Below are 11415 nucleotides of genomic sequence, written 5' to 3' on the forward strand. Positions count from 1 at the left end.
CCAGACCAGCCTGGGCAACTTAGACACTCTCAAAATAAAAATGTGTTTTAAAGAAGTAGGGGATATAGCTCAGTGGAAGAGTCACCCTGAATTCAATCCCCAGAACTGTCCTCTCCCGCCAACCCACACCCAGCCAAATTGATTATCTGGCAAACACTACATAGAAACAAATGATTTGGCCAAAATTGCCATTATCAGCTCCTGAAAATAATGGGTCAAAGTCTGGGGAGAACAGGGTATTCACACAGTCTCAAGGTTTCTCCTCACAAATGCTTACTAGTCCCAAAGGAAAAAAGAGCAGCCACAGAGAGGAGAGACCTGGCACCATCCCCTGAACCAGCTGGTCAGTGACCACAAGGAGACCTGACGTCCCTGCCAGGCACAGGATCTCAACCCAGCCATGAGCAAATAGTGCAGAGACCCAGGTCAAAGAAGGACCTATGACACTGCAGCCTGTAATCAAGATTCAGACTTGAAACACACAGACAGACCAGGCCTGCTCCAGACTGGCCTGAGCACATGGCCCTGAACAGTTCTAAGCAGAACATAGTTGCCTCTTTCTTTTGCCTGGTGAGATATGAGCCAGGTCTATAGGGTAGGCAACAGCACACATGCTGTGCTGTGCCACAGTGTTGAGGAGCAAAGGACTGCACATCTGCACAAGCTTCCCTAGCAGTTCAGGAGCAGCAGCACAGTGCAGGCGTGTGCCCCTGAATGAGGAGATCAAGGCACACTGGCAGAGTGGTAACTTGGGGGAGTGAGGCGAGGGGCATGGAAGAACTCTTTGCAGTTTTGTAACATTAAAGTACATCTGATATTATTATTTCCGAATGAAAAGCTAAAAACAGAGGGCCAAGTCTGTATTAATACTTTATATATATATATATATATATATTTTTTTTTTTTTTGTTGTTGTTGTTGTTGTTGTTGTTACTACTGAGAATTAAACCCAGGGATGCTCTACCACTTTTTATTTTATTCTGAGACAGGGTCTTGCTAAGGCTGGCCTTAAACACGCTTATCAATTTGGCCCTATGATCTTTCTTCTGGAAACTTGTTCTGAGGAAAATAATCCCAAAGGAGGCAAAACTCTGTATTTGGAATGTTTTGAAATGAAACATGCAGCAGAAACCAGGGAATGAGAAGCACCTGATGTCACTGAGGTAGTCAGCTAAGGGCACTGCGTCCAACATGCTGCCACCTGCTGTGTGACACTAGGTGACACACTGGGTTCCTTAGCCACTTAGCCTCATTAGCTCTTCACCTGTGATCCCAGAAACTCAGGAGTCTGAGGCAGGTGGATGCAAATTCCAGGCCAGGCAGCAAATCAATGAGACCCTATCCCAAAATAAAAAGGGCTGGGGATGTTGCTTGATGGTAGAGGGCCCTTGGGTTCAATCCCCAGTGCCTCCCACCCATACACACAGAAACGCTCTTCACAGAAATTCAGGTTCACAGGAAATCCTCCCGTTCAACTGCAACTACATCTACGATGAGAATGTCAAAAAGACTTTTGGAACTGCCTACTAGTCCTAGGGCCTGATGTCACTCTCAGAGGCTCCAGGTCTTGTACAAACACCTGCAGGCCACACTCACACTGTCAGCGTCTTCCATCCAGGTGTGCTTCCGATCTTCTTCCTCGATCCCGATTCCAATCACAGCGCGCATGACTGCCTGGCAGGTGGCCACGCTCCCTGCCCTGTCGCACTCCTCAGCATCCTGAAAAAGTCACAGAAATTCTGTTTTTTTAATTTTGAAGTCAAATCGCCTGAAAAGGAGCACGTTATTGCTGGGCGGTGGTGTCACAAGGCATAGCTCAGGGCTCTGACTAAACACCACGTCTGCCCTGTTTCCTAAGCACCTGTCCTTGCCACCTACCATACAATAAATACTGAATGAGGTGTGGGGGTAGGAATGATAGTAGAATGAATTGGAAATTATTACCCTGTGTGCATATATGATTACATACATCTGTGGAACTCTATATCATGTACAACCAGACAAATGAGAAGTTATACTTCATGTATGTACAATGTGTCAAAATGCATTCAAATGCCATGAGCAACTAATTAGAACTAATAAAAAATATTTAAAAAATAAATAAATACCGAAATGACTGAATGCAAGCATACTCATCCATGCAATGAACTTTAAGTGAGCACTTACTATGCACAAGCAATTATATTAGGCCATTCAGTGGCTATAGGTTTCCTATACTAAGGAAACTTTCAAAGTAGGAAGAGTGAAAGACAAGTTCAAAATAACTGTATTTGTTGGGCTGGAACTCAAGGCAAAAGAAGGAAATGTTTGGACCCAGCCAGGCAAATATGACTGGCAGGGAGCCAGGTGCATAGGGGGTGTGACAGAACACCCAGGGGGCAGGGGCAACCAATCACAGAGCCTTCTACCAGGTAGACCAACATCAGAAAAGAACTCCTGCTTCAGGAAAGCAAATCTTTTTTTTTTTTTTTTTTTAATATTTATTTTTTAGTTGTAGTTGGACACAAGCCCTTATTTTTCTTTCTTTCTTTTTTTTTTTTTTTAAAGAGAGAGAGAGAGAGAGAGAGAATTTTAATTTTTAATCTTTTTTTTTTTCTTTTAGTTTTCGGCAGAAACAACATCTTTGTTGTACGTGGTGCTGAGGATCAAACCTGGGCCGCTCGCATCGCGCTACCGCTTGAGCCACATCCCCAGCCCTCTTTTATTTGTTTTTATGTGGTGCCGAGGATCGCACGTGTAAGGCTAGCCCTCTAGCGCTGAGCCACAACCCCAACCCAAAGAAAGCAGATCTTAGGATGTGCAGAAAGAAACCAACCAAGCTTCATAGCAGGAGACACAAAAATGATGACTGAAGATTTGAGATGATAAAATAAGTACCTTCATATTAATTAAAAAACAGAACATTGATGCAGCAACAGTGAAACCCTGTCACATTAAAAAAGGCTGCAACTCAAGATGTAGGTGCTGGCTGAGGATGTAGCTCAGTGTCAGAGCATCCCTAGGCTCAATCCCTAGTACCACAAAAAAAGAAAAAGAAAAAAATCCTTGATTCAATAAAGAAACACTGCAAAGGACATAGACACCAAAAAATAAAAACGAAAACAAATTTAAACAACTGGAAAAGAAATCCAAAGTCAATCTTACTTTTTTTTTTTTAAACTACTGGGGATTGAACCCAGGGGCACTTATCACTGAGCCATATCCCCATCCCTCTTTTATATTTTTTTGGAGACAGGGTCTCGCTGAATTGCTTAGGGCCTCACCAAGTTGCCAAGGCTGGCTTTAAACTTAGGATCTTCCTGCCTCAGCCTCCTGAGCCACTGGGATTACAGGCATGTGCCACCATGCCTGACCATTCTCACTCTGATGAGAATTTTAGCATCTTTTTGGGATGAGTAACACTGAGGTGTGTGCTGGCTGGCTCACTTGGTGAATGCAGGTACATACCTCACACTACTCCGCACACACAATGACCTCTACAGCTAGCAACTTCACACCCTCCATCAAAATAAAGCATAATGCACTTGACCTGCACCTCCACTTCTAGGGGTCCACCTAACAAGCATGTCCCTGTGTGCACAGCACACTTTCACAACATGGCTTGCAAGTAGAAAGCCGCAGGAGTCACCCCCACATGTACCCTGACAGGTGACAGCACACCTGAGGGCTCCTGGCACTAAACAACATTCCAAGCAATGGGCAAGCACAGAAAAGTCTAGAAAAGGGCTAAGGACTAAACTGCCAGCACTTATTATAAACTGAAAAGAAAAGGGAAACCAACAAAGGTGGTGGAGGAAGGTCCAGCAAGACAAAAAGAAAAACCAAGGAAGAGAAGGGTGCACACAGCATTTGTGAAAGAAAGCCCCCTGGCTCAGGTCAGGGATGACCATAAGTGGCATCTCTAAGATTTTTAGGAGTATGGTGCCTAGAAGCTGCACTTGAAGGGTGAAGAAAGGGTCAGATATCACAATACAACAAGCAATTAAAGTCTGGCACATAGTAGGAAGTTGGTAATGGTGACCACTGCTCAGGAGGCAAGTCACCTGGATGTCACAGTACTCCCTGCAGGGCACTGTGGAAACACAGCGACCCAAAATGACTGGGTAGGAAAGGCAGCCAGTGAGGAGAGTAGGACATGCACAGCCAAGCTCAGGCCAAGTTTCCCTGCACCCTGGCACAGGCTCAGGGTTCTCCCTCACCTTATATAGCATTCTTCTCAGCCAGGTAGAGAACGCAAGCTAGTAGAGCAAATGGGACTCACTGTTGGCCAAGGAAGTGCACCAGAGGGGGACTGGGGAACCCTGGCTTGGCTCGGCTCCATGTACCACCACCACCAGGACTGCAATGAGGACCTCACAGAACTGGCAGAGTGAGCCCTCAGGAGGGCCAGAACCAGCCCTCATGGTGCCCTGGGGCTGGGAAAGCACTGCAACTGTTAGCGTAGGTAGACCCTCTCCCAACACAAGCAGACAACCAGGACAAAACATAGAAGCAGTGGCTGGAGCCACACGTGGTGAGGACTGAGACACAGGAAAAGGCTGAGGGTGCTGCATGGTGCCCAAGCCCACTGTCTGGGAATTTCTAGGCCACAGATCAAAGGGACTCCCTGAGCAGAGGTGGTGGAGAGTCCAGGGAAAACAGGGAGGACAGAGCATCCAGTACCAAATATTAGGATACACAGCAGAATCCCAGAGCTCTGCCCTGTAGGGAGAACCCATGAGTCTAATCAGGGCACCACCATCCAAAAAGAACCACTGGAAGGATTAACAAGAGCAACCCTGGGACCACACACAGGGCCCCAACCAGTGCCTACTGTACCCAGCCACACTAAAATATCTCAAGAGGCATAAAGCACTGGGAGAAGACACAGAGAGGTCCAGGCTTGGTGGGGCAATCAGCCCAAGGCTAAATACCCCTTGGATCCTGAATTACAACACGTAAAAGCAAAACCTGAAGAATCAAAGTCACTCCCAGTGATAAAGCTGCACTCCAACACCAAGCTCTAGACTATTTCAAGAAATGTAAATATGTCTAGGATCCAGCAAGGTCAGCCTCACAATATTTAGCAACAAACCAGGCGTGCGTAATTCCACAACAAGAAGGGGAAGATCCATCAAAAGTAAGCCATATGACAGCTGTCAGAAGCAGCAGACAAGGATGCTGAAACATGCACTGTGACTACGCTCCATGTGTCCAGAATCAGGCAGAGACATGAAAGAAAAGACTAAAACTAAATTTCTAGAAATGGACACCAAAAGATCCAAGATGAAAAATACACCTTAAGAAATAAAGAGTAGGTTAGACACTATCGAAAAAAAAGGTAAGTGATCTTAAAGAAATAGAGAAACTAGACGGGTTTGGTGGCACACACCTATAATCCCAGCAGCTTGGGAGACTAAGGTAGGAGGATCATGAGTTCAAAGCCGGCCTCGGCAATTTAGCCAGGCCCTAAGAAACTCAGTGAGACCCTATCTCTAAATAAAATATAATAAAGGCTGGGGATATGGCTCAGTGATTGAGTACCCCTGAGTTAGAAAGAAAGAAAGGGAGAGAGGGGAGGGGGGAGGGAGAACTGGGGCTGGGCATGGTGGTGCATGCCTATAATCCCAGCAAGATGAGAGGTTGAGGCAGGAGGATTGCAAGTTCAAGTTTTTTTAGTCTCAGCAACTTAGTGAAGCCCTAAGCAACTTAGTGAGACTCTGTCTCAAAATTAAGAAAAAAAAAAAAAAAAAGAGGTTGAGTATGTTGCTCAGTGGTAAAGTGCCCCTGCTTTAAACTATCAGTATGGTGCACATGCACACACATTATCAACAACTTGAAAATAAAACTTAAAAATAATTCCACTTAAAATAGCAACCAAAAATAATAAAATAGGGCTCAGGGGTGGAGTTGGCACACACAAAGACCTGGGCTTAATACCCAGTACTGCAACAAAAGTAAAACACTTAGAAATGAGTTTAACAAAAGAAGTGCAAGATTTGCATACTGAAACACTGCTGAAAAATTTTAAAGACCTAAAAAAATAGAAGATATCTCACCCACACAGATAAGACAACTAAATATTAAGATGACAACATTCCTCAAATTGATCAAATTGAATCGATGCCCTATCAAAATGCCAGCTGTTTTTTTGGCAGATCCTAAAATTCATATAGAATTTACTTACAAAGAAGTAAGCATAGTCAAAACTGTTTGGAAAAGGAGAAGACAGGACTAACACTTCCCAACTTCAAAACAGATACAGCTGCATTTGTCAGAACAGTGTGGTACTGCAGAAAGACATGCAGACCAGCATAGAAGATCCAAGTCCAGAACGAACCCTCACAATGACGATCCACAGATTTTCAACAAGCCAAGACCATTCAGAGGGGTAAGAAGAATCAGTGGTGCTGGGACAACTAGATGTGCACACACCAAAGAATGAGGTGAGTCCCCACCTCATATCATGTGCAAGCACTAACTTAAAACCAGCCCCTGGGGCTGGGGTTGTGGCTCAGTGGTAGAGAGCTCGCCTAGCATGTGCCAGGCCCTGGGTTCCATCCTCAGCATCACACATAAAAATAAATAAAATAAAATAAAGGTTTAAAAAAAAAAAAAAAACAGCCACAGTCCTAAACAATGAAACTTCAAAAAATACAGGAGCAAATGTTAACAGCACTGAGTCAGGGTAAAATTCTGATATGACACCTGAAGCATGATCACAAAAAGAAGATCAATTTGATGTATAATTTTAACAAGCAAAATTAAAAACATTGCCACTTCCGCTCTCGCTTTCCACCGTGCAATATGGCGGAGGAGCCTGAGTCGGTGTTGCAACTCCCTTCAACTGCTGCTGCTGGCGGTGAAGGACTTACGGATGTCTCCCCAGAAACAGCCACTCCAGAGCCCCCTTCTTCTGCGGCAGTCTCGCCGGGGACAGAGGAGCCTTCAGGCGACACCAAGAAAAAAATTGACATCCTACTGAAGGCTGTGGGAGACACCCCTATAATGAAAACAAAGAAGTGGGCTGTAGAGCGAACCCGAACCATCCAAGGACTCATTGACTTCATCAAGAAGTTCCTTAAACTTGTGGCCTCAGAACAGTTGTTTATTTATGTGAATCAGTCCTTTGCTCCTTCCCCAGACCAGGAAGTCGGAACCCTCTATGAGTGTTTTGGCAGTGATGGTAAACTGGTCCTACATTACTGCAAATCTCAGGCCTGGGGATGAGCCACAGAGAAAAACAGCTTGATACTCAAGATGATGTTTTCACAGAGGAAACGGCTCCATAAAGTTCTTATGCTGTGACGAGACTTAACAGATATCAACTACTCAGCATGTGTCTACTGAAACTCATATTTATACATAAGAAAACATCTGTAGAGTGAATAGACTAACAAAAATATGATTTGTGTTAATACACAAGTCTTCATAAAAGATTGACATCACAGTATGCCTGTTACTCCTGCCTATTACTACCATTGTTTCAGATCTGCCTCCAAGATTGAAAAGATTGAAACTACATGAACTTTCATTACCAGTTTTCAAAATGATTGAAATTGTTGACTTATAGAACTGGCACTCTGCTGATTTCTTTCATGATAAAAATTAATTTACTAATAGGTTTTTCTATTTCTTTTTAACTCATTCAGGAAACGTCAGTTAGGGGTATAAGAGGTTTAAATTTTTTCTGTTGAATTACCTTGACAAACCAAGTCGCATTGACCTCTTAGCTAAATACCTTACATAGTCCATTAGAGGGCAGTCCAGCTGATAAAAAGGGTTTGGTTAATCTGGTTCTACATCTTTGCCAGGTGAAAGGAAATAAGACTTTTCTTGTTAATTTCTGGCCAATATGTAGCCAAGAAAGCAAGTATGTTGACAAACTGGAAGAATTTGAGAAAATAATCACAATTTAATTATGCTAGGAAACAGAAACAATTTTACAAATTCTAGACAAATGAGTTTTACAGGTTTTTTTTTTTTTTTGGTACTATCAAGATTGAGTCCCAGTGTTGTGCTGCTTTATCACTTATTTAAACAATGTTCAAAGAACTTGCTGAGTAAACCTAAAATCATTGTATACTTCATATTCAGATTGAAAGTATTCAAAGAATAATTGTAAAATAGCCTCAAATTTTATGTGTATGTCATGCCATGACTAAAAGAGTACCATTTTTACTGATGTGGTTAGACTGTTCATTGCTTAAAGTGAGATTTAACTTTTTTTTCTTCTGTACTTTATTTATCATGCATAATATTTAAAGCCATTCCATAAATGGAATAGAATGTTCAAACAGGTTTTGTGACATGTACTATAATTTCAAGTGTTTGTTTTCAAAGATAATATGGTAGGAAGAATGTGATTTTTATGAAAGTACTTGAGCTACACTTACATCCTTTAAATCCCAGAGTGTACTTTATGGCTAGGGTTCAGCCACATATTAGCATGAGGATATGCTAAATAACAATTCACTTTACAGTGAAGAAATTGCTGTTCAGTTCTCATTTTCTGCCTAAGAATGTGAATTCTTGATTTCCCTTATACCAATGACCCTTTATAATAAATGAATATGGCTAATAGCAGTGGAAAATTATTGACAGGTTAAGTTGTACAAAATTATAAGAAATGTGTATATATGTTGAAAGATGGAAATAAATTTTCAAGTCAATTGGGTTAGATATAAAAAAGATATGTTCTGTAGTTTTGTCTACTTATAGCTCACTCAAGGAAGGACTAGATTACATGTGTAAATAGAATTTATGCGTTATTTTTGCTGTTGATGTTTCAAATAGAAACTGCCTCAACAATGAAAAATATTTTGAGTTTGAAATTTTTAACATCAGTGTAATTATTTTTTTAATCCAAATAACAGTAGTCTATTAAACTAAGATTAGCTAAAAAAAAAAAAAAAAAAAAAAATTAAAAACATTTATGCTATATGCAATATAGTCAAGAAAGTGAAAAGACAACACACAGAATGTGAGAAAGCATTTGTATATCATCTATCTGATAAGGGATTTATATCCAGAATATACATAAAGAACTTAGGGCTTCAATGCGGCTCAGTGGTAAGCACTTGCCTAGCATTCACAAGGCCCTGGGTTCAATCCCCAGCACCACGATGGTGCACACCTGTAATCCAAGCGGCTTGGGAGCCTGAAACAGGAAGATTGTGAGTTCAAAGCCAGCCTCAGCAAAAGTGAGATGCCAAGCAACTCAGTGAGACCCTGTCTCTAAATAAAATACAAAATAAGGCTGGGGATGTGGTTCAGTAGTCAAGTGTCCCTGAATTCAATCACTGATACCCACCCTCAAAAAAAAAAAAACCACTCGATACAACATAGTAATAAAACAGCAGACAACAGTAACAACTGAAACAATCCAATTTAAAAAGGTAAAAATTTTAAAGGTGAAAAAGCTGGGTGCAGTGGCACATGCCTGTAATCCCAGTAGCTTAGGAGGCCGAGGTAGGAGAATCACAAGTTCAAAGCCAGCCTCAGCAACTTAGTAAGACACTAAGCAACTTAACGAGAACCTGTCTCTAAGCAAAAAATAAAGGGCTGGGGATGTAGCTCAGTGGTTAAGCACTTCTGGGTTCAATCTTTGGTTATAAAAAATAAAAATAATAATAAGATAAAAGGTAAACGATTTCAGTACATCTATAGTACAACATGGAAGTCCCATACCAAGTGAAAGCCAAGTTTCAGAAGACCATACACTGTATACTCCATTTACCTCTAATTTCCAGAGAGAGGAAAGTAGAAAGGGAAAAGGTAGAAAACCAAGTCTTCAGAGGAAAAAAAAGAGCTTGCTTAGGGAGGGCAGGGAATCAGGGATGGCTGGCTGATGGGCACAGCATCTCCTCACTAGTAACAGGAGAATATCAAGATTACAGTGAGGGCTGAAAAGCCAGGAACATACTAAAAACTGCCCAACAGTATACTTTATTTATTTTGTGGTGCTGTGAATTGAACCCAGGGGCATCCTACCCCAGTGCTCCCCACCCCCCTTTTTTTGGGTGCTGGAAATCACTCATGCTAGGCAAGTACTCTACCACTAAGCTACAAGCCCCACCACCTTTCTTATTTTATTTTGATACAGGGTCTTACTAAGTCCCCCAGGCTTCCCTTGAACTTGTGGTCCTTCTGCCTCAGTCACCTGAGTCACTGGGATTGTTAGAAATACCAAGGTGTCACAAGAAATCAGACATGTGCTGGGCATAGGGTGCACGCCTGTAATCCCAGTGGCTTGGGAGGCTGAGATAGGAAGATTGTGAGTTCAAAGCCAGCCTCAGCAAAAAAGGTGCCAAGCAACTCAGTGAGACCTTCTCTCTAAATTAAAATACAAAATAGGGCTAGGGATGTGGCTCAGTGGTAACGTGCCCCTAAGTTCAATCCCTGGTGCTCCTACCCCCTCCCCCCCCCAAAAAAAGAAATCAGACACTTGAAAGTGGGTGGGCAAGGCATTTACTCCTGCTAGAAGAGCATGAATGGAACCTGGTGGGCAGCTTTCATCCCCGACACAGTGCTGCTTGGAGGAGCTCAGGGGTAGGTACAATCTACATGATTAGCTAATTTTAAAATTGGGATAACAAAGATAAGGACTAGTAATTAAAATGGTTATAACTAGATCCAACTAAAGTTAAATGCTATATTCTGAAAATGGACCACCAAACTTTCTATTTCTCACAAGATTAGAGATGTGCCACCACAGCTGACTTGATTTATACACTGTAAAAGAGTGAATTTTATCCAATATTAATCATACCTTAATCTGGGAAATGCTTGATGAACTTCAAGCATAAGAAACATGAAGAACACTACACTAAGGCCTGTCACAATCAAAATCAGATGGAAAAAATCTTAAACACTGCCAGAATTTAAAACAAGACAACAACACACTGCTCACTGGAATAGTGTAGCTGAGAAGACAGTGAGATGCATCCTTGAAGCACTGGAGAAAGAGGTATCACCCTGACTTCTACACCAACCATGAATATCCTTCAAAGACAAAGGTGCAATAAAGACTGTTTCCAGACACACAAAAGCAGAAAAAATTTCCGTAGGCAGACCTACACTAAACAAACATTAAATGCAGGCAGGAGAAAATTACACCTGCTGGAGACCTGCACACAGAGAAGCACAGAAAGTCTCAGAAACAGCAGCAACAAGGTTGCAGGACCAAAGGAGCCTGGGCTGAAGGGTTAAGTTCAGAGAGGCATACAATCTGAGGTCTTGCACCTGAGTTTTTCTTTTTCTTTCTTTCTTTCTTTTTTTTTTTTGCAGTGCTGGGGATTGAACCCAGGGCTTTGACATGCTAGGTAAGCACAATACCATTGAGCCATAACCCCAACCCTGCATCTTAGAATAAAAAAAAAAAAAGTAACAAGGCCTCAAGGAAAGGGGCACACAGTAGTCCCATCTACTTTGGAG

The 11415-nt window shown here is 42.1% G+C and overlaps 2 protein-coding genes across 2 annotated transcripts in view; one reads left to right on the forward strand and one right to left on the reverse strand.

Moving 5' to 3' along the window:
• The window catches only part of Prpf6 (pre-mRNA processing factor 6), a 64508-nt gene that overhangs the window by 12613 nt on the left and 40480 nt on the right, over positions 1-11415 (reverse strand). The window contains exon 10 of the mRNA XM_048811920.1: positions 1597-1719. Within this exon, the coding sequence (XP_048667877.1) occupies positions 1597-1719 (123 nt within the window). The remainder of the gene's footprint in view (positions 1-1596; positions 1720-11415) is intronic.
• LOC107135893 (ubiquitin-like protein ATG12) lies at positions 6784-8562 on the forward strand. The gene has a single exon (XM_015478043.2). It carries the CDS (start codon positions 6787-6789, stop codon positions 7207-7209), a length of 423 nt encoding a protein of 140 aa, XP_015333529.1. The 5' UTR covers positions 6784-6786; the 3' UTR covers positions 7210-8562.

Source organism: Marmota marmota, unplaced genomic scaffold, assembly GCF_001458135.2.
Source record: "Marmota marmota marmota unplaced genomic scaffold, marMar, whole genome shotgun sequence".
NCBI classification, from domain to species: domain Eukaryota; kingdom Metazoa; phylum Chordata; class Mammalia; order Rodentia; family Sciuridae; genus Marmota; species Marmota marmota.

What these genes read in the sequence shown, in the direction of transcription:
- LOC107135893 (XM_015478043.2), top strand. Translation starts at nt 6,787, where the DNA reads ATGGCGGAGGAGCCTGAGTCGGTGTTGCAACTCCCTTCAACTGCTGCT.